This window comes from Cebidichthys violaceus, unplaced genomic scaffold (assembly GCF_023349555.1).
Source record: "Cebidichthys violaceus isolate CVI_PGR_0920_01 unplaced genomic scaffold, fCebVio1.0.p SCAF_25, whole genome shotgun sequence".
NCBI classification, from domain to species: Eukaryota; Metazoa; Chordata; class Actinopteri; order Perciformes; family Stichaeidae; genus Cebidichthys; species Cebidichthys violaceus.
The window spans coordinates 6,156,921-6,176,855 of NW_027176428.1; the positions used below are offsets into that span (position 1 = coordinate 6,156,921).

Consider the following 19,935-nt stretch of genomic DNA (forward strand, 5'->3'; position numbering starts at 1 on the left):
TGGCTCTTTCATTGACCTCGACCTGCTCCCTTTAACATACATCAGTGTACATTCTCAAGTCAAGGTGTGGAAAACTACGCACTCTGCTCAACGTGGTCTCAGCTGTGAATCCAGTTTCCCAGAAAGGGACAGAGTTAGATATTTGACGATTTATGATCCAAAAACATTTTTTTTCTGAAGAGGCGGACAAAAACTCAAATATTCAAATGAGTATTTAAGATGGAATAACATTGTTGAAATTGTTTTTAAATTAACCAAATTTATGAATTAAGTAATTATCAAAGTAATTTGTTTGTTTTCTTTCTGATTATCACTTAGTAACACTTCGACTTTAACCCTGGTCAATTAAAAAATTAACTTGTTTTTATTTTAATTGACAGCAACTCAGTCCAGTCTGGGAAACTGGTCAAATACACACATGGAAAAAAAAGAAAGAAAAGGAAACATGTCAAACTGTATGTCCTGCTTCAATGAGCTCAAACACTTGCAACAAAGATTTAGCTTTTCAAACTACCAGAAAAAAAGAGAAAAAAATGATGCATTGCGATGCCATAATTGTGAGAGCTGGGTTTCTCCAGAGTGGAACTCAAATGTTTTTTCTAAAATCTGTCACTCCTTTAACATTCCGATTCTACCAAAAAAATCTTAAATTTGCAAATGAGCCGTTAGCTTAGCGAGCGACACCCACTCAGCTGCAGGAGTCTGGTTTAACCACCGATGACTGTTCAACATCCCTCTGATATTAATACAGGGGCGGTGTGCAAATTAACAAAAACATTGAACATGGTACTTTTCATGATCAACTGTCGATATAAAAAAATAGCTTTTATCAAATGCCTTATCACACAATTGCCATTTCACTACACTCACACTCTTCACATATCAGGTATAAACAACAGCTCAGTGTTCTTAACTTAACCTCTGATGAAAATTAAATTATTTCTATGCAAGAACCATATCAAGAAACAAAACCCAAAATACAACCTATTATTTGTCTGACCCCTTCAGTAATGCATGGAAACCAGTCGTTTAGCTTTAGATTAGATTTTCTGTGAACCTGTGACTTTGACATTTTGAAAGCTGAAGCACATCGAGGTGGAAGTATTAACACCTCACTGCTCAACCTGAAGAATAAGATTATTCATTTATGTATTTGTAAGACTTTGTAACAATATTTTTTAAACTCAATAACCTAGAAACATGTCTGAGCTCCACACACTAGAGTAAGTGTAAGTTACACTATTATTTATGAATGTTTATCTTTCTGTGGTTGATGTTGAACAGACTAGTCCTGAGCTGGGTGGCTGATATAGAAGTCGTGGCTGAAGATGCATCACCGCAACATCACCGCTGGCATCAAACGACACTTAACAAGCTGATGAAAATAACGTTCAATTTAGACGACTGGAATGTATATTTTTCAGTAGCAGCATGAACAACTCAAATAAACTATATGAAATTAACATATCACATATGTTGCAAATTGCAAAGTCAGTAATGAACAAATGAAAGTAATGCTGATGGGGGGGGGGGGGAGATATTTGACAGCATTGTAAGTTTACATACAGGTCAGGCTTGCTTTAGTATTAGATGTTTCCACTGTTCGGTTACACTGTGAATCAACAGGGGGGAGTGTAGATCAAATATATGTGCTATATGAATCTGTGGCCCAGAGAAATATCAACATTTCAAAATGTCAAGGTGTCACTTTTAAAGTCGAGACCTTCTCAGCTGGTGTTCAGTATAACAGAAACACAACTGAACTCATTCCTGCTTTTGAACCGGTAATTATAAAGTCAATCTGGAGCTGAAACAATGAACAGCATATTAGAATCAGTGCAGCCCAAAACATGAAACGCTTTATCATTTTCAGTGGCTCTTGAAGAGAGAGGTTTATAAATATAGGAAGGGATTCTCTTGTAATCACGACAAAAATATCAGCAAGAATTTTAAGATAACTAATTCTGCACAAATGGCCAAATCTTCCAATATTAATAACTTTGAATGTATTGGTTTAATATTCTGCGATATCTCGAGAGCACAAGTGTGTTACTCTAGAAAGATTCAGGTAAAATTTCCTTATGCATCGTGTCAGTTAAAGAGACAATATGCTTGTTTATAGTAATACGAAAAACTAGGAAAAATAGCACAAATGCTAGTCGTGGATCCCTAAAGCTGGAGGTTGACTTTCATTTAAGTCTGTACACTGAAATCCTGCTGTCTGCAGACACACTACCAGAGAGTCACTCCTTACCCTCTGATTTTACTGTAAACTCTCTCTAAATAAATATTTTCTGCACTAAATTTAGTTCAGATGTGTTGAGTTGAACTGGTTTCCATTCATTCCTGAACTATGGTGGGGGCAAGGTGAAGCTGCTCAGATCAATAACTTCATCATGTTGATTAAAGTGATCCATAACTCTCTCCTCAGGTGTCACTGTCTGGAACCAACGTCGTAATCTAACCTTGTACCAAAAAAAAAAAAGAACTAAAGTGAGTAAACCGAAGTATTAAAATGCAGGTGAATAAATCATGCATTGCAGGATTTGGCAGGAATTTATGAAAAGGAAAACATTTCATTACAGCATCCCGATAAGGATTTCAATGCCAAGGCTACTGTCGTCTTAAAGACCAACGAAAAAAAAAAAGAAAAAAGAAAAAAAAAAGAGGTGACACGAGGTAAAGCACCATCACCTCCACCTCTTCAAGCCTCCTTCAATACTTATTCAGTCAACAGGCTCCTCTTCATGATCCAGTCTCTCTCTTTCTCTCGCTCCTCTGGCTGATCTGACCACAGCCTTACAAATTATCTCCAGTTCAGATCTTGGCATGCCGACAGGCAGGCGAGAGACAAACATGGCCATTAATTATTGTGTCTCTGTGTTGCTATGTTGATACACTGAGGGGGTCGACAGACTTCACCTCTGGAAGGGTTTGCGGACCTTCTTCCTCCTTCTGGGGGGTTTGCCGCTTTCAGCCCATGTCTCGCCGGACTCCGGCCGTTGAGCCCCCGGATTGAAGAAACCTGTCTGACTCGAGGGAGGGGAGAAGGGGGGCGCTCCGGCTGCGGCTCCGGGTGGGTGATGAGGGGGCGGACCTGAGGGGAAGAAGCCCCCGTTGGCAGCCATGTCGTTAGGAGGTCCTCCCTTGAAGATGCGGTTAAAGAAGTCTTGCAAATCTGCCGGGTTGGTGGGACTTGTGGCGTGCTCTGAGGGCGTCCTGAAAGGAAAAGTTGTAAAGTACAGAGATCTTTTGTGCTGGAGCCTCAAGCGAGATGATGGTCTTCTCTGCTTTCACAGATGGACATATGGCAACAGCATATGAGCAGAGTAAATTCTGGTCAAATGTAAAAGCATTAGGGGAGGAAAGATATTCTATTGGAACATAAAAGGCACCGTCTAGCTGTATATAGTGTAGATGTGACAACACAACATTAAATAGCACCTAGACCTGCTTAACAATCAAAAAAGAAATGGAAGTCTCACTTTCTACGTACATACATTTAACTCCTTTTTGAAGAAAACACATTTTACAAAAGAGGTGACTGGTTAGCTGTGTCCTAATTTTGTTTTAAGATATCCTATACTGCAACACTTTTCGTAGCACCATGTGTCTAAAATTAGGACTTTTTAGTCTACCTCCGGTATTTGCTTCATATTTTCAAAAACAAAAACTACAGCAGAATGTAAAATTCCCCAAAACTATCTGCCAAATTAGCTTATGAGGCAAATCATCGGCCTGGATGAGGAAGAGAAGGACAAAATAGTAAATGCTTTAGCACCAAGGAGCTAAAAAAAAAAAAACAACTCAAGTTTCACTAGAAGGGAAGTACCTGTGTCGTGTGGAGTTGCTGTTGTTTTTTGAACCGAAAGAGATGTGATAGGGCACTCGGTGCGTGTCAGGAGAGATGCCTATTCGCTGGCAACCTGCCCACTCTGAAACATGACATCATCACAACAGGTCACATGACTGACAGGAAATAGTGCATCTAGGAAATACTCTGAAACTGTGCTTTAAAGCTTTTCTTTACAGGGATACTTTACCCACATGAATGATCATTTTTATACTAATTACTCACCCCGTGTTACCTGGAATTCTCAAGAATCAAAAAATGGAAAGAAAAGTCTTGATGAATTGACAACAAATGACCAATGTTTTTAAACTCTCACACGGCTCATGCAGAATAATCCAAGTCGTATTTATCTATTCGTATGCACACCTGTATTTACATTAAAACATTACTACTATCACTACACTTTTCATTCAGACTTGCACAGCCAAAGAGTGAGACTGTTTGTGAAGTGTTTTAAATAGTAAGATTTCAGCAATGTGAAATGTGTCAGCATGTGTTTTGGAAGTGGTAAGTATACAACTGCATAAATGAGTCTTGGATTATACTGCACGAGTTGTGTGAGAGTTTGTAATCGGATGTTTAGTGTAGTTTTGCTGTTTTTAAGCGTGGCCCCCAATTTACTTCAATTCATCAAGAGTATAATAAAGTTTTCTTTAAGAATTCAAGACAACAGAAGGTGATTTTGTGGGTTAAGTATTACTTTAACCTGCAAATACATGGACTGAATGGGGTGGTTGCTGATAATACAGTGCACCCAGAAAGTATTCACAGCGCTTCACTTTTTCCACAATTTATGTTACAGCCTTATTCCAAAATGGATTAAATTCATTTTTGTCCTCAAAATTCTACACACAATACCCCATAATGACAAAGTGAAAAACATTTGTTTAAAATTTTTGCAAATCTATTAAAAATAAATTAAGTAAATAAATAAATTATGAGTATGACGCTACAAGCTTGGCACACCTATATTTGGGCAGTTTCTCCCATTCTTCTTTGCAGGACCTCTCAAGCTCCATCAGGTTGGATGGGGAGCGTCAGTGCACAGCCATTTTCAGATCTCTCCAGAGCTGTTCAAGTCTGGGCTACTCAAGGACATTCACAGAGTTGTCCATTCCCTTAATCCTGACTAGTCTCCCAGTTCCTGCCGTTGACATCGCCACAGCATCCCCACATCATGCTGATGATTGGCCTGGTTTCCACCATTGGCCTGGCTTCCTCCAGACGCCTTCTTTGTTTCAAATTCTCTCACCAGAGAATTTAGTTTCTCATGGTCTGAAAGTGCCTTTTGGCAAACTCCAGGCGGGCTGTCAGGTGCCTTTTACTGAGGCCACTCTACCATACAGGGCGGCAAACTTTAGGAAGAGTTCCAAACTTCTTCCATTTACGGATGATGGAGGCCACTGTGCTCAGTGCTGCAGACAGATCTGTCTGATTTCGGACTTCATTACAGTCATTTAGCAGAAGCTTTTATCTAAAGCGACTTACAATTCAGTATTTACCTTCACACCGTAGACGGTGCAATTTTGGGGTTAAGTGTCTTGCTCAAGGACACATTGACATGAGCAGGAGCCTGGGATCGAACTGCCGACCGCTTGATTGAAAGGCAGCCCTGCTCTCCACTTATCCACGGACACCCTTCATGGCTTGGTTTGTGCTCTGATATGCACTGCCAACTGTGGGACCTTATATACACAGGTGTGTGCCTTTCCAAATCATGTCCAATCAACTGAATTTACAACAGGTGGACCCCAATCAAGTTGTAGAAACATCTCAAGGATGATCAGTGGAAACAGGATGCACCTGAGCTCAATTTTGAGTGTCATGGCAAAGGCTGTAAATACTTATGTACATGTGATTTTTTCGTTTTTTATTTTTAATAGATTTGCAAAAATTAAAAAAAAACGTTTTCACATTATCATTATGGGGTATTGTGTGTAGAATTTTGATGAAAAAAAATGAATTTAATCCATTTTGGAATAAGGCTATAACAAAATGTGGAAAAAGTGAAGCGCTGCGAATACCTTCCGGATGCACTGTATATATGAGCTTATGCAAACGACAGAATGTATTAGTTACTGATGAGGGGAGCAGATGAATCTTCATGCTCACCTGTAATATCATACACCTTGCCATCCATACAGGCAAAGTATGTGATACGGAGGCCCAACATGCTGGACTCGGCCCACAGGTCCCCCTCCTCAGCACTGTGGCAACGGTTGCACTCGGCACAGAACCGGGCCTCTGCAGGCTCACGATCCATCTCGAACCGCCTGCAAAGATACAGGTAATGAAGGAAACACAACATGATTTAGTTGTGTCCATTCCAGAATGTTTAGATCCAGTCTGATGAAATACTCAACACTGATTCAGTTGATGAGCAACATACTTGTGTTTGCCTTCACACTTGGTACACATCATGGTGTTCATGGCTTCCTTCAGGTCATCCTGCAGTTTAGTGAGGAACTCATTCATGGACTTTGAGAGCTCGGTGGCTGCCATACGCTTCCTGTGTGGGAACGAAACAGACTGGTTTGTGACACATAATCATCACAGGCCTGAAGAGTCAAACTCACTCGAAATCACTTAACGGCAACTAAACCAAATAAATTCAGAAGAAAACACTACATCTTAAAACAATAGACGAAGGACAGTTCTAGTGAATCTCTATTTCTCTATTTACTATTGCTGCTTTACACAGCTTGAAATTGTAGGGAACTTGAATTTGGTACAAATGAGTCCACTGTGTCCCAGTGGTTAACAAAAGGAGGATGAGAAAAATAAGAAGTTAGAATATTTATTGTTACCAAACTGATGATACAACTGCAGAAAAAACGAATTATTAGGTATCAATGTAACTGGAAAAACTACTCCTGCTACTAAATAAATATTTGTGAGGACATTTGTTTTTAGTTTTAGTTTTCTTTTGAATTTATATGTCCTGCTTTTTCTGCGTACTCACAACTCATACTCTCGCCGTGTCTCTGGGTTACTGACGATATCCCAGGCAGCCCTCAGTACTTTAAACGCCTCTCCAGCTCGTGGGTGTTTATTCTTGTCTGGATGGACCTGAAGAAGAAAGAACAGAGGTAAAGACTGTATGAGTAAAGGAGAAAAAGCCTCTTGATACATTCATCAGTCATTAATTCAGGCATCCAATAGTATTTTTCACTCAGGTACAGGCACTTCACACACACCTGGACAGCCAGCTGTCTGTAGGCCTTCTTCAGTTCAGCCTCAGTGGCATTCACCTCCACACCGAGCACTGTAAAGGGGTCAAGCTCGTCCTCTGGTACCTCAGCCAAGGCCAGCAGTCTCTCCAGCTCCTGGCCAGGCTGGCTTCTCCCTGCTCTGCCGGGTGAGTCAGGGCTGGACAGTGGAACACGGCCACGCCTCCTGAACCTGCTTCGGACTCTCTCCAGCAGGGACACCACCCTCATCCAAAACCTTGACTCCTGAAAAGCTGTCCAATAGCGTTTTGCCCTCTCTCCACCGAGACGAACCAACGCACTTTTTGCCCACTGGAAGCCGAGAATAACCAAAGCACAGAAAAGTCTCAAACAAGATAAGGCAGCTGTTTTTACCCACTTTACTGACTGAACAATTTTATCCACCATGTCTGTTCCTTTGCATTTAGTCCATTTCAAAATGCGACTAGCATCCGCCTTCATTCCTCCTACATCCGTGATCTTCACAAGGAGCTGCTGTCCAAAGTTGTATAGTTTCACTCCTCCAGTCTCCACAGCGACTCCACAGTTGTGAGTTAGTGTGACAATAATCTCAATCATCATGTGGACGCAGGAGATGCACCAGAAGCTCAGAGACTCTGAGAGCATTTCCTTGAAAGCTAAGACGAGCTGGTTGCCTGTCCTCCTGCGGCCTCGGTTCTGCTGATTGTGGTGGTGGTTGCGTCTGCGGGTCTGCTTGTGCCGACCACCACTGGGCATTACATTGCCTTTTTGAATGGAGGAGAATGCACTTTGACCGCTCTGGTCTGAAACTGAACCACCGATCCTTAATTTGCATCTCCGTCCAGGCCCCGCGTTTCTCCAATCAGACTCCCCGTTCATGTGCTGCTCCTTCGCAGCTTCATCCTCTTCTTGATTTATAACATGTGGGTTCTCGTGATCCATGGCGTCGTCATGCTCAAACCCATCTGAAGCCTCCTCAGTATCGTCTTTGGCCTCTGTGGATCCACAACACTCTGCTTCACCAATTCCAGAGTCTTGTTGAGTGGCTGGATTTGGGGTGTCCTGAGATTTGAGATAGGCTTCCTTATCCCCCTGCTCACATTCGTCATCAGTCCGTTTGGCCTCCCACTGATTACACTCAGCCACTGAGGTGGAATCACCATCAGGGATCTCCTCGTCAGCGTCTGTAACACCGTCCATCTCCTTTTCAGCTGCTTCTCTCTCCATGTTCCTTACAGCTGTTTGATTGAAGCGCTGTGAAATGGGAATCTCATGGAAGAGGATCTAGATCCATAATCTGTGGCAAAACTTTCCCCAGGCTCTCATAAAAAGGTGAGACTGGGGGCTCCTGAGTGTCAATCTCAGGTCCACCATATCAGCAGCTGCATCCAGGTGTCGAAAGGTTTTCACACACCTCACATCATGCATCAGGTAGTTATCTGAAAAGCAACACATAGAATTCAGTTTACAGCCACATAGTGAATAAGCAGAATTAAATGAGGAATATGCTTCAATCAGTAGTCATTCATATTACAAAACAAGTTTTTACACCTTCCACAAAACTGAAATGAAGGGGTTGCCACTAAGATGATATAAATCTGTCAATCATCAGAGGCTTTGCTGCATTATGTCCATGGTAGCTATTCCTTTAACATAGTTGATACTGGACGTCCAACCTTTGCATCAATCTGATGAAACACTTTCTCAATTGAATATTCCAAGAAAAGATACTGTATTACAGTGCATATGAATCTAGCAATATGAAATCACATAACCACAGAAAAAGATGAAGCGATGGAACGGTTACTCGATCAACTGATTGGTCGAGAACAGATTCATAATTCAAATTTACTTATCAAACAAAAATGTCAAACACTCATTGGTTCTAGCCTTTCAAATATGAGGATTTGCTGCTTTTCTCTGCTTTATGTCATTGTAAACTGAATATCGTTGGACAGGTATTTTCACTATATATTATGTAATAGATTAACAGATAAACAGTTGATAAACAATTGACAAATCGATCATGAAAACAATAATAGTTGGTAGTTTTACCTTACACCTGCTGCTACCAGTACTATGATGACTTGAAGTTAAACGTTTTGCCAGCCCAGAGTTCACTATACCTACACGGTTTTGGAGAAGCTTTTCCTGAGTTTATATTAAACTAAGAACGAATGATTAACTTAATAAACATGCGATGTAGCTGCATGATCCTATCAGTGCAGTCGTTGTAGAGGAAACTTAAACTAAGACCCTACAACTTGCTTTACCACGAGCACGTGTGATAGTGCAACATAGATTACAGTCACTCTATTAACGTTGTGTTGTTTAACGTTAGTTGTTTGCTAATTCAGTTAGCCGAAGAGAAACGCGGTGTTATAAAAAAATACATGAATAAACGTCTGACATTTTAGAACCGATGAAAAGCGAGAAAAACAGACATTACAAAGCGGTCAATCCCGTCTGGTGAACTAGCTAACCGACTGAATTAATATTAATTTAACTCTCATAGAATTACCAGTTATTTTCCAGTCGGTTAATGTTAGCAGACAGCTAGAGCTAGCATGGAGTCAGCCAACGTGATGACGGACAGGCGCTATAGGGGCTAAAATTAGCTTCCCTCTGGCTGGATAACCTGACAACATCTCGACTAACTAAGGTCTCAAACGAAGATTAAACGACAGCACAGCTGCAAACTCTTAACGTGTTTAGCTAGCAGACAGCAAACCCGAGTAGTTAACTGTTAGCTAATAACAGTAGCGAGCTGGGCTAGCTAATATCCCCTTCCTGTGGGGTTTCACGAGCCAAGACAGTTTTGTTTTGGTCACCGGACGAGCCCATCAAGAAGGCACATTACATTTTGCATTCAAACAAGCTAAATGTCGTATATACCTCTCAGATAATTGTGTAACCTTGTTTGTGAACAGACAGCCAAGTGCCCGTGTTGGTTTTTTTTTAGCCACTTCTTCTTCTCCTGCTCCTTTTCCTACTTTCTTCCAGTTTCTTCTTCCTCCTCCTCCCCCCTGCTTCTTCTTCGTGGTTTTTAAACTGTCGGCAAACAACTCAGAAAACCTCTACTGCCACCTATTGATTTGTTGGTAATGCTGATAATAAAGAATAAACCTTGACATCTAAAAACATGGATTTTCCTTTTGACAAATCTAGTAGTGTACTATCTTATTTCACTCTACCCACTCTGTAAAATAATATATACAGTTTAAAACAGCCCCTCACCCTCAAAATCGCAGAAAGCTTGAATACCCAGAGCATTATGCACAACATTACAAAAGCATTTGGACAAGCCTGTCCATTTGGTTTGGTCAAGGTCCCTTATTATTTCCAATTAAGGGAACTCTTAGTTCTGCAAAATATATCTAAATTGCATCTAAGACAATAGTGTGCTTCCAACTGGTTGAAGGTTGCATTGCTTGTTTTCACATGATAAGGCCCCCTAAGACGCATGGTTAGGACCTTTACAAATTGTTGGGAAATTACTTGTTCAGTCCTGTTTTTTGCTAAGGAGTTTTTAAACCTTTCCTATAATCCAATAATTGGGGAAAAGGCATCAATTTATTACAACATCATGTCTCGACTGCCTTGTTCTTCTGCCTTAGAAATTCTTCTCCATATCAACACCAACTGGTCTAGAACTCTATAGTGAGGCTTTTAACAAACCAAAAAAGGTATCAAACATTACACTAGTTTTAGTTTATCTCCGATGTCCCTGTCAATTATAGAATTGATTGGGAATTGTTCGGATGTACACTATTTGCTCAACTCGATGCATCTTCTGTATAAAGGCAAAGATAATGGTCATTTCTCCAGTTCTTGTATTTGACTTCCTACTCAGTCTAACTTTAACCTGTAAACTAAATCCTGACATGAATCAAGCAATCAAAATAATTTTGCAAATAGATGAAAACACATACTATGTAAGCATGTAAACCTTAGTATGTCTTAATAGAAGGCAAGTATTCAATGAATATATAGTCTATGATTACGATGGTGGCTTTTACTGTTGTTTTTGAAACTGGAAACCTGGTAACCCTGACATTGCAAGTGAAAAATATGTGCACAATACATTTGATAGATGTGCAGTCACTCTCTGTGTGTGGTGAGGTAATCTAACTGAGGTAAATAACGTGATTATAAAACAAAAGAGCAAAGAGCCCTGGGCTGTACATGACAATATAATGTAGAAAATATATGAATTAAAGTTGCACTGAGCTGTGAATTATGTCCTTCAGGGATTGGCAGTGAAATTTAGGGGGGAAATAAAACGTGCCGTGAAAGTAGTATGTTTGAAGATGCTGATTTTGCATGGCCAGAAAGTTAGCGATATTCAACAACGCATGAGGTTAACAGATATTGTTAATGATTTTATGAACGTATTTATGGTGAATTGGCTGTATCGGTGTTTAAATTCGCAAAGAACAACCATAAAAAAACACCACCATAAAAAGTAACGTCTGAGTTTCATTGAACTCTCGACCGCCCACCTCCTAAAAGCAAATCATTACAACCCCAAATCAGTCCCATGTGTTCATTGTTCTCTAAATAAGTCTGTAGCGTTGGTAGTGCTGCCTCTGGCTGCTTCTTTAGGGGTCTTGCTAATGGCGAAACTCTGGGAACCCCCCACAGCTTCTGCATAAAAGACAAATCTTGAAGACGCAGAGGGTTAATTTCAAGCCCCCACCACCACCACCCACATCTCCAATTTGAAAGCCGCCTCTCTACCGGGAGAGGAAGGCTCTTTTTCGGTCAGATGGCGTGCTGCAGTCCGCCCCCGTCATTCTCCAGCCCACACAGACAGGGCAGCCAGCAACCAATACGCTGCGCCGGAGGAGGATTTCTGCCAGTGATTTCAGACGAGGTACGATACGCAAAGGGGATTTACTACGACAGTCTGAGCCGGGGAAGCTTTCAGCAATAGGTAACTGGGTAAGAAACAAATATTATAGCAACTGCGATGTGTGTTTGAGCAGGATATTTTCTGCCAACATCTGGCTCAGGAATACTTGCCTCCAGTCGATATAGTATATGAGCTGGAGCCGATAATCCAAGTGTTTCTACTTTAGCGTAAGCTAAATGTAACGTGCTTTTGTGTTATCGATCAGCCAGAATTATTTTTTATTTCTTTACCAGTTTCCCTCTGGGAGTACCGACCTGTGACATCGGTGATTGGGAGAGACATCTTTCCGCAAAAACACTCTCTGCACATCCGTTTACCTGACCTGAAAAAGGTAAGAGATGTTTATATGTTTTCAACCATCAGTCATATGTGATCTGAAATAAAAAACTTTTTTGAAAATGTGAAAATAGTTTACATATGGGAGAAGCTTTTCTGCTCCAATGCATGCATAAACTTCCTGTATTCATCTATTTGTATTAATGCTTCATCAAGATAAAATACTTTGGTACAGGTATGCAGGTGCAGTCCAGATGGCAAAATCTTTATCTAAATAAATAACTTGTACAAGATTTCTCCACCTGCAGGTTCATGTCTTTCCTTTCTCCTGCCTAAACTTTCCAGAGCTGTGTGCCATGTCTCTGCCACGCACACTTGGGGAGTTGCAGCTCTATCGGGTGCTGCAGAGGGCCAACCTGCTGGCCTATTATGAAACCTTCATCCAGCAGGGTGGTGACGACGTGCAGCAGCTCTGTGAGGCAGCAGAGGAGGAGTTTCTGGAGATCATGGCACTAGTTGGCATGGCCACCAAGCCACTGCATGTGCGCAGGCTTCAGAAGGCCCTCAGAGACTGGGCGGCGAACCCTGCCCTTTTCAGCCAGCCCGTCTCCAACGTTCCTCTCGGGGGCATCCCGCTGTTCAAAGTGGACGGGACGGGCACTGGTGGATCAGCAGGCGGACCCAGGAAGTCTGTGAGCAACGGGCAGCCGGGGTCACCATGTGAAAGGGAAGATCGGGCGTGTCTTACTCCAATGCACAGTGGGAGTCCAAGAAGCCCTTGCTCCCAGGCTTCCCCACAGCCGCCAGACACACACTACAGGGAAAAGCTGTCTCCTATGGACCCACACTGGCTCAGCCCAGAGCCTGATGGGAACTGCACTTTCGCATCTGCATCTGGACTAGAGGAGGAGCCGCCCAGCCCGCCTCTGCTTTCAACGTGTCCTCCCGGTCCCTCCACGTCACCTAGCCCCTCTGCTTCATTTGCCCCGTCAGCTCTCTCAGCCTGGCCCGGAGGACAGCTGGATGGGGAGACAGCGAGGGCCGTGGTGGAGAGTGTGGACAGGCTCCTCAGGACCCTACCCAGGTCAGATCCTGCCGAGGTGAAGACTCTGCTTAGGATGAACAAGAAGATGGCAAAGACTGTGGGACACATCTTCAAAATGGGGTCTCAGGATGTGAACAAAGAAGAAGAGATCCGGAAGTATAGTCTCATTTACGGACGCTTTGACTCCAAGAGGAGAGAGGGGAAGCAGCTCACACATCATGAGGTAAAAGAACCAAAGACAAGAACAAAGAATCCAGAAGGCAGCTTTAATCATACATATACATTTCAAACAAAAGTATGTGATTTTTCTATTGTCTGCATATTTTCACAGTGTCCGTCCCTTCTTCACTCAGTGCTTTTCCTCCTCAGTTGATCATCAATGAAGCTGCAGCCCAGTTCTGTATGCGCGACAATGCCCTTTTGTTGAGACGGGTGGAGCTCTTTTCTTTGGCTCGGCAGGTGGCGAGAAAATGTGCCTACACCTCCACACTAAAGCATGCAAGGTAGGGGCTGCCTTTAGAGCAGAGAGATCTGTTCACCAGTAACACACCTCACACCTGCTGTGTCATGTTTGCTCCTCTATCTCGAGAAAAATAATCAGCGAGAGAATCAGGAATATAGTTTTGATTTTAGTCTGCACCCTCCACAGCGACATGGCAATTCTTAAAATACCAGGTAGAGTCGCATCTTGTTGTAATAAGCAACATTTGAAATAAATTAAATCATATCATATCTGAAAAAAGAACTTATGAGTCATCTTTCCACCAGTGCATTCATTTTCTCAATGAAACTGGTTCGGATCACAATGGGAATTAAACTCCAACCTCTGTAGTGTTAGTGTAATGAGCTAACTTTAGAGCCACACAGGAATACACAAATCCCCTCTGTGTGAACTTGCATATTTTTTCAAAATAATCTTTATGAAAGTTTATACCAACAGTTTTTCATCAATCCCTCATAATTAATTAATTCCAGAAAGTAACAAAAAAGCGCTCGTGAAATTATTAGTCATACATTTGATCTAATAAGTGTTTCAAAAGTCCTGGTTTAGCAGTGTCATAATTCCAGATATTATTAATTATTTTCATATTTCCTAGTCAAATGATTAAGACCAAATACATGAAGCAATACATGACCAAAGACAGAAGTCTGCCTTGTGAAGCATCTAAAATATATATTAGCATACTAATAATTCTACACAGTGTATATACTTATGTTCTAGAGCATTTCACAAGTTCAATAAAAGTTGTGTTCAGTGTGACTTCTTTTCTCTTGCTGCATCTTGTACCAAACCACCTGCTTGAAATCCAGGTCCATTACTGGCTTTTCTTTATTAGCCTTCAACCTCCATTTGCTGATGAAGACCTTGCAGTCGAAAGCTTTGTAAAAACAAAAACTCTGAAGAAGTGCACCTTGAGTCAAGATTTATTTTTGTTCCCGAGGTCCAAAAATGAATCTTCATGTTCAGTTGGCTCGACTGTTTTCTTCCTGCAGGACAAATGCAGATGAGAACAGTGTAGTGTCCCAGAAGAGAGCGAGACATGAGGTGAGTCAACACCATTCAGTGTAACTCCTTATAGATGAATGTGTAATTCCAACGTGTAAACGTAGCCAAAGTTCAGGTCACTTGTCAGTAATTTGAAGTGGGTCATTAGCACTACATTGACAGTGATGTGCTTTAGGTAATCGTGCCTGAGAGTGTGTCGTTGGCTCTTGGAGTTGAGGGCTCGGAGGGCTTGACCCAGAGGGCAGATGATGACAGCTTATCTACAGAAAGCCTCGACAGTGTGTCTCACGGTAAAGACTTCTGATGTATGTCGTAAAAGATAATTTTTTTGTCTGAACTGTAAACTGGTCTTCAGTCAAATGTAATTTACACCCAAATATGTCTGTCCTGTTAGACATCGGCTCACAGTGCAACCAGTCTCCATCCCCCCGTCCCAACACCGACACGTCCAACCCTGCCAACTGGAGTCGCCATCTCATACAGCAAACGCTAATGGATGAAGGACTGCGATTGGCTCGGATGGTGTCACATGATCGGGCTGGCAAGATCAGCCTAGGGTCAGAAAGAACACACTCTACAGGTGACTTTTCCAATAATGACTTAACAATAATATGTCTTCAATGACGGACACAGAATAAAAGGTTATTTTGCAATATTTGTCCAACTTTGTTCAGGTTAAAGTTTGACATTTTGGTAAATGCACTTCTTTGCTTCCTGGCAGAGAGTTAGATGAGAAGATCATAACTATTTCTTATATTTGAACAATAGATATAAGGCTACTGCCAGTTAGCTTAGTATAACACACAGACCTCTGTCCAAAGGTAACAAAATCCACTCATCAGCTCCTGTATAACTCACATATTGACATGCTATATCATGTTTGTTTATGTGCTGAATTATTTCTTGGCTAGAAGCAGTTTTAAGAGATTAAAGAAACAAGGTATAATGTGTTGAATAGTGATCTTTCGAGGTAGATTTTGTTACCCTCAGACAGAGCCAGGTCAGCTGTTTCCCCCTGTTTCCAATCTTTATGCTAAGCTAAGCGTCTGCCAGCGTCCGCTTCATATTTAACGTACAGATATTACGAGAGTGGTGTTAATCTTCTCATCTAACATCTGCAAGAAAGTAATTAAGCTTATTTCCAAAATTATCAAACTATTTCTTAAAGTTGGAATCTAAGGGGAAAATAAAAAGGGAACAACTAGATGTTGGGGTTGAATTGAAAATGACAGACAGACTCCCTAACCTTTCCTAACAATGAATATTTTATAGCTCTACAGCTTGAACTGTAGTGAGTCACAATCTCTCTGAGGTGACGCCTCCCACCATGCACAGCTGAACTTCACCAGACTGTAAATTAGAGAGGATAGAAGTTGGAAGGGGAAACAGAAGGCGTTGTAGAGAGATATATAGAGAGGAAAAGAGTGAGAGGAGGGGGTGTTACACTGTTATAGCACTTCTTTAATACCCTGTTACTGTAGCATTTTTCTGATGCATCACAGCTTCTCACAAGAAAGAAAAAAAGCAAGCGATCTGGGCAAGTTAGTCGTTCTGGGCTGTGATAGCCAGTTGAAGAGATGAAGCGAGGAGAAGAAAGCCAGCAAAGACATGAGGGGGCGGGGAGAGAGAGGGGGGGGTAGGAAGTACTCTGTGGGCGGCAGAATTGGACCCCCCTCTCTCCGCAGCGACTGACGTCAGAATGTGTTAGGTGCGTGGGCTGAAGGGCGGGATGGATGGGCGTGGGGGCGAAGGAGTGGGAGGTAATTGGAGGGGCGTTGCATTGACTCACCAAGCGACAGTGTACAAAAATAAAAACTGTGGGCAGGGAAATGGCACAGTCTTTTTTATACTTCTTCTCCCTCTACCAAAAGGACTGCGAAAACAACAAAAAATGACATATGTTTCATCTCTGACGTCGATCTCCCTCACTTTGTCTTGGTTTTTATCTCTCACTCATCCACATTTCCTCATTCCTCGTTAATCGGAACTATTTCTCACTTCCTGTCAACGTCACTGTTTTCTGCCACAACTTGTTCTCCGTCATATTGTCAGGATATCCTTTCTCAACATTTAAACATACAAACCCTGAATTGAACTCAGAACCGCATGTATTTTTTCCATGGTTGCCACTGAATATGTGCTATTAAATGTATTAATTTAATATTAATATGTGCTATTTTGTGTTATCACAAATTACATTCCTCATAAGTTATTATATTACTGCTTGCTGTTAAAGCACATGTACACATGGGGGTTTCTTAATGAGCAAATAAAGAAATGAATAGTCAATAATTTAACAATCATTGACTTGTGAATTTAAGTGCTATTTACATGTACTACTTCTCTTGCAAGCTAATTATGCACATAGAAGATTAGAAGATAAATACACTATGCACCAACTTCTGTTTGATTTATTTACGCATCTTGTTCACTTGATTTGTTGAATGCTTCACTGCCGTATCAGCAGCCCAAGACTAATGAAACTCGTGATACTGGAGACTTTTTGTTAGTCAGCTTGGGTTGGTCATATAAACCACAATGACTTCACTGCACGTGGGAGAGTTTCTCGCTGAATTCCCCAACTTGTTGTTCAAAGGTCTTAAAACACTGGTTGCATCTTGATTACTGTGCCTCTTCACTTATATTTATCCTGTACACCAGTATTATAAAAACTGCCAGTCTGGTCATTGTAAAACTATGTGCTGTTCATCTTGCATTCAAAGCGTTTAACAAAAATATTTGATGCAAAAAGTCATACAGTACATTTTATTTACTGTATGACTGCACACAGCAGTTTTACAGTAGATGTTACAGACAAAGTAGATCCATTCATGACCTTAATGCCACTTGATTCCGGCTGTAATCGCTTTTAGAGCTCTTTATGTACTTTTCATTGGTTCTCTTGGATTTGTTCTTTAAGTGACTCCAAATTAAATTTTTGTATCAGGTCTCATTGTAAACTTTACATCTCTCCACAGACCATGACAGTAAAGTGGAGAGGCGGAGCTTGATAACAGCATGCAGGAGCAGCAGCCCTTGCATCACCAAAGACGACTCTAATCACCGGGGGAAATGAAAACGCTCATCTTTTGTCCTCAGGCCTGCCACTGAACTCCACTCAGAGTCTGCTATACTGGCTGCTATTGACACCGACATCTGATGAGGAGAAGACTCTTTCCCATTTCAAAATCAATACAGTGATTGTCCCAATTTACCAGCCACTGATCTCATAAACCTGCAGTGACTCCTAAACACTGACATCAGAAATGTTCTCTTTTGACTTTACATTCAGCAAATGTTTGAGGGTAGACACTTTTTGTTTATTTTCTTTTTAAATATATGGACTACATATCCTGCAGATTTTAGCTGATAGTGGAATAATGTACTGATTTTATCAGGAAAAGATAAAAAAGTTTATTTATAGTTCCGTGTGTTGACAGGGCCACCTGTTTCAGATGCGCTCGCCACAGCAGGGGGCACTGCAACTTAAAAATTGACAACTTACTCCAGTAACAAACTGTAGTTATGTCAAGGAAACTTGGTTTCATTGGAAGACTTTTATGTACGTTTTCAGCAACTCACAATCTAAAAAACATTTCATAACACTCTCAGCAGCTCCTCACCCTCAGGAAACAAATGGATGTTCTGTTTTTTGAAGTCAGTGTATACTTTAAAATTTAAAGATGGAGATAAATATCCACATCGATGGATTAGTGAATGGCACATGCTGATCTAGATTTCCCAGAGCGTACAATCAAACCGCTGTCGGGTTCAGAGGCCTTTCGTCCTTTTGCTGCATTGTCTAATCGCCCATGAGTTTTGAAAACGCAGTGCTGAGGGTTATGAGATATCATCATCATCTCCCTCACATCTTTCCGTAATATTTTGCACAAGCAGCTGAAATACTGTGTTGTAAGAGACGATACTTCAGGCTTTTCATTATCTTTAATTATGTGAAAATGTATTCAGAACACCTAAATCTAAACTGGGTGGCATGAGATAACAACACTGATGCTTTTTTATTTCGAGTTGATAGTTAACCTCTCAGTTGACTCTCTCTGCACATTAGGCTTCACTGTCAGCTACAGGGTCTTGCTCCAGGGCCCGTCGGCAGGGAGGATGCTTGCTGTCATCAGCGGCTCTCATCTTTACTTTAATGTTGCTCCCCAAAAGATGCCACTGTAAAGCCTGTGAGGAGACTGTATTCAAAACTAAATTGCAAGATTTTTAGAATGAAGAATATTTACCACAGCTTTTTCAGAAAACGTGGTGATTACTGTAGATTTTGAATGCGATTTTATGTAGGTGTAACGGAAACATGGCAGTGTGTTGTTGGGATGATTTCTGTGGTCTAAGATATTAATTATGAACCGTATGTCAGTTTCCCTCTTTTGTCCTTTAAGACTTTTCGTAAATTAGGGTGACACATTTTTCTTTATTAAGCTTTAGACATTAAAAAAACACGCAGAGGTTTACAAAAATAAATCTCATGGTGCTTGACTCTTAATACAGCAGCTCCTGCAAGATCCATCAGCCTATTTGTCCCTGTTTAAAATTGTTACAATGTATTCAGACTTCATGTAACGACAAGGCTTGTGTTGATAATGGCTAAAAAGGATTTTTGTATACTTAATCAGTGTGTCAGTGAGGTAGCCTGCTGTGCATCAGTTACACCTGCCTGTCTCATTAGTAACCTCCTTAGTTTATTATGTTGCAAAACAGATAATTTATTTTGTTACATTTCAATAAATGTTATTTTAATGCTTAAAGTGTGTTGCATTGTTTTCCACGAAGAATATTTTTTTCTTGGCAGTTCTGATGTGTGGAAGAGGCTGCAGGAACTGCGTCACATAGGCAGCAACACCTCTGCTGTCGTCTGGTTTGTTGCACTCACGCTCTGCACTGATCAGCCTCGAAGCCGGCATGACTCACCTGTACCAGCGATGTCATTGGCGCTCACTCGTTCACTCACACACACACACACACACACACACACACACACACACCCTTCCTCACTTGATTTTCAGATGGAGAAGTTATAATCAAAACATCAAACAACCTCAAGCTGTTGTATGATGTCAAAACCACAAATGTTCACTGTTTTACTTTATGTGTAACACAAAATCATAAAGGTTTGAGTACAATGTG

At 41.2% G+C, this 19,935-nt stretch overlaps 2 protein-coding genes across 8 annotated transcripts in view; one reads left to right on the forward strand and one right to left on the reverse strand.

Moving 5' to 3' along the window:
• Window positions 1-10,074, reverse strand: part of dnajc14 (DnaJ (Hsp40) homolog, subfamily C, member 14) — a 10,294-nt gene extending 220 nt beyond the window's left edge. The window contains exons 1-7 of the mRNA XM_068720173.1: window positions 9,940-10,074; window positions 7,051-8,483; window positions 6,816-6,922; window positions 6,243-6,362; window positions 5,966-6,126; window positions 3,833-3,935; window positions 1-3,219 (exon numbers count right to left, since the gene is read on the reverse strand). The exon at window positions 1-3,219 is cut by the window's left edge and continues 220 nt beyond it. Of these exons, the coding sequence (XP_068576274.1) occupies window positions 2,919-3,219; window positions 3,833-3,935; window positions 5,966-6,126; window positions 6,243-6,362; window positions 6,816-6,922; window positions 7,051-8,271 (2,013 nt within the window). The 5' untranslated portion in view covers window positions 8,272-8,483; window positions 9,940-10,074 and the 3' untranslated portion in view covers window positions 1-2,918. The remainder of the gene's footprint in view (window positions 3,220-3,832; window positions 3,936-5,965; window positions 6,127-6,242; window positions 6,363-6,815; window positions 6,923-7,050; window positions 8,484-9,939) is intronic.
• A 1,695-nt stretch (window positions 10,075-11,769) lies between these two features.
• On the forward strand, window positions 11,770-19,550 carry nab2 (NGFI-A binding protein 2 (EGR1 binding protein 2)). 7 transcript variants are annotated; one of them, XM_068720510.1, is made up of 8 exons: window positions 11,770-11,988; window positions 12,193-12,290; window positions 12,544-13,503; window positions 13,650-13,783; window positions 14,775-14,826; window positions 14,963-15,077; window positions 15,182-15,367; window positions 17,766-19,550. In XM_068720510.1, exons 3-8 carry the CDS (start codon window positions 12,592-12,594, stop codon window positions 17,861-17,863), a joined length of 1,497 nt encoding a protein of 498 aa, XP_068576611.1. In that variant the 5' UTR covers window positions 11,770-11,988; window positions 12,193-12,290; window positions 12,544-12,591; the 3' UTR covers window positions 17,864-19,550. The 7 variants fall into 7 exon arrangements, with proteins under 7 accessions (XP_068576611.1, XP_068576610.1, XP_068576615.1 ...); XM_068720509.1 differs by having other exon boundaries at window positions 12,581-13,503; XM_068720514.1 differs by having other exon boundaries at window positions 11,770-11,980.
• Window positions 19,551-19,935: the final 385 nt, after the last annotated feature.

Bases quoted from the DNA above. Each gene is read 5' to 3' on its own strand.
- nab2 (XM_068720510.1), top strand. From the start codon at position 12,592: ATGTCTCTGCCACGCACACTTGGGGAGTTGCAGCTCTATCGGGTGCTG. The intron at 15,078-15,181 runs GTAAAGACTTCT...CTGTCCTGTTAG, and splicing joins CCTCGACAGTGTGTCTCACG to ACATCGGCTCACAGTGCAAC. The intron at 15,368-17,765 runs GTGACTTTTCCA...ATCTCTCCACAG, and splicing joins AGAAAGAACACACTCTACAG to ACCATGACAGTAAAGTGGAG.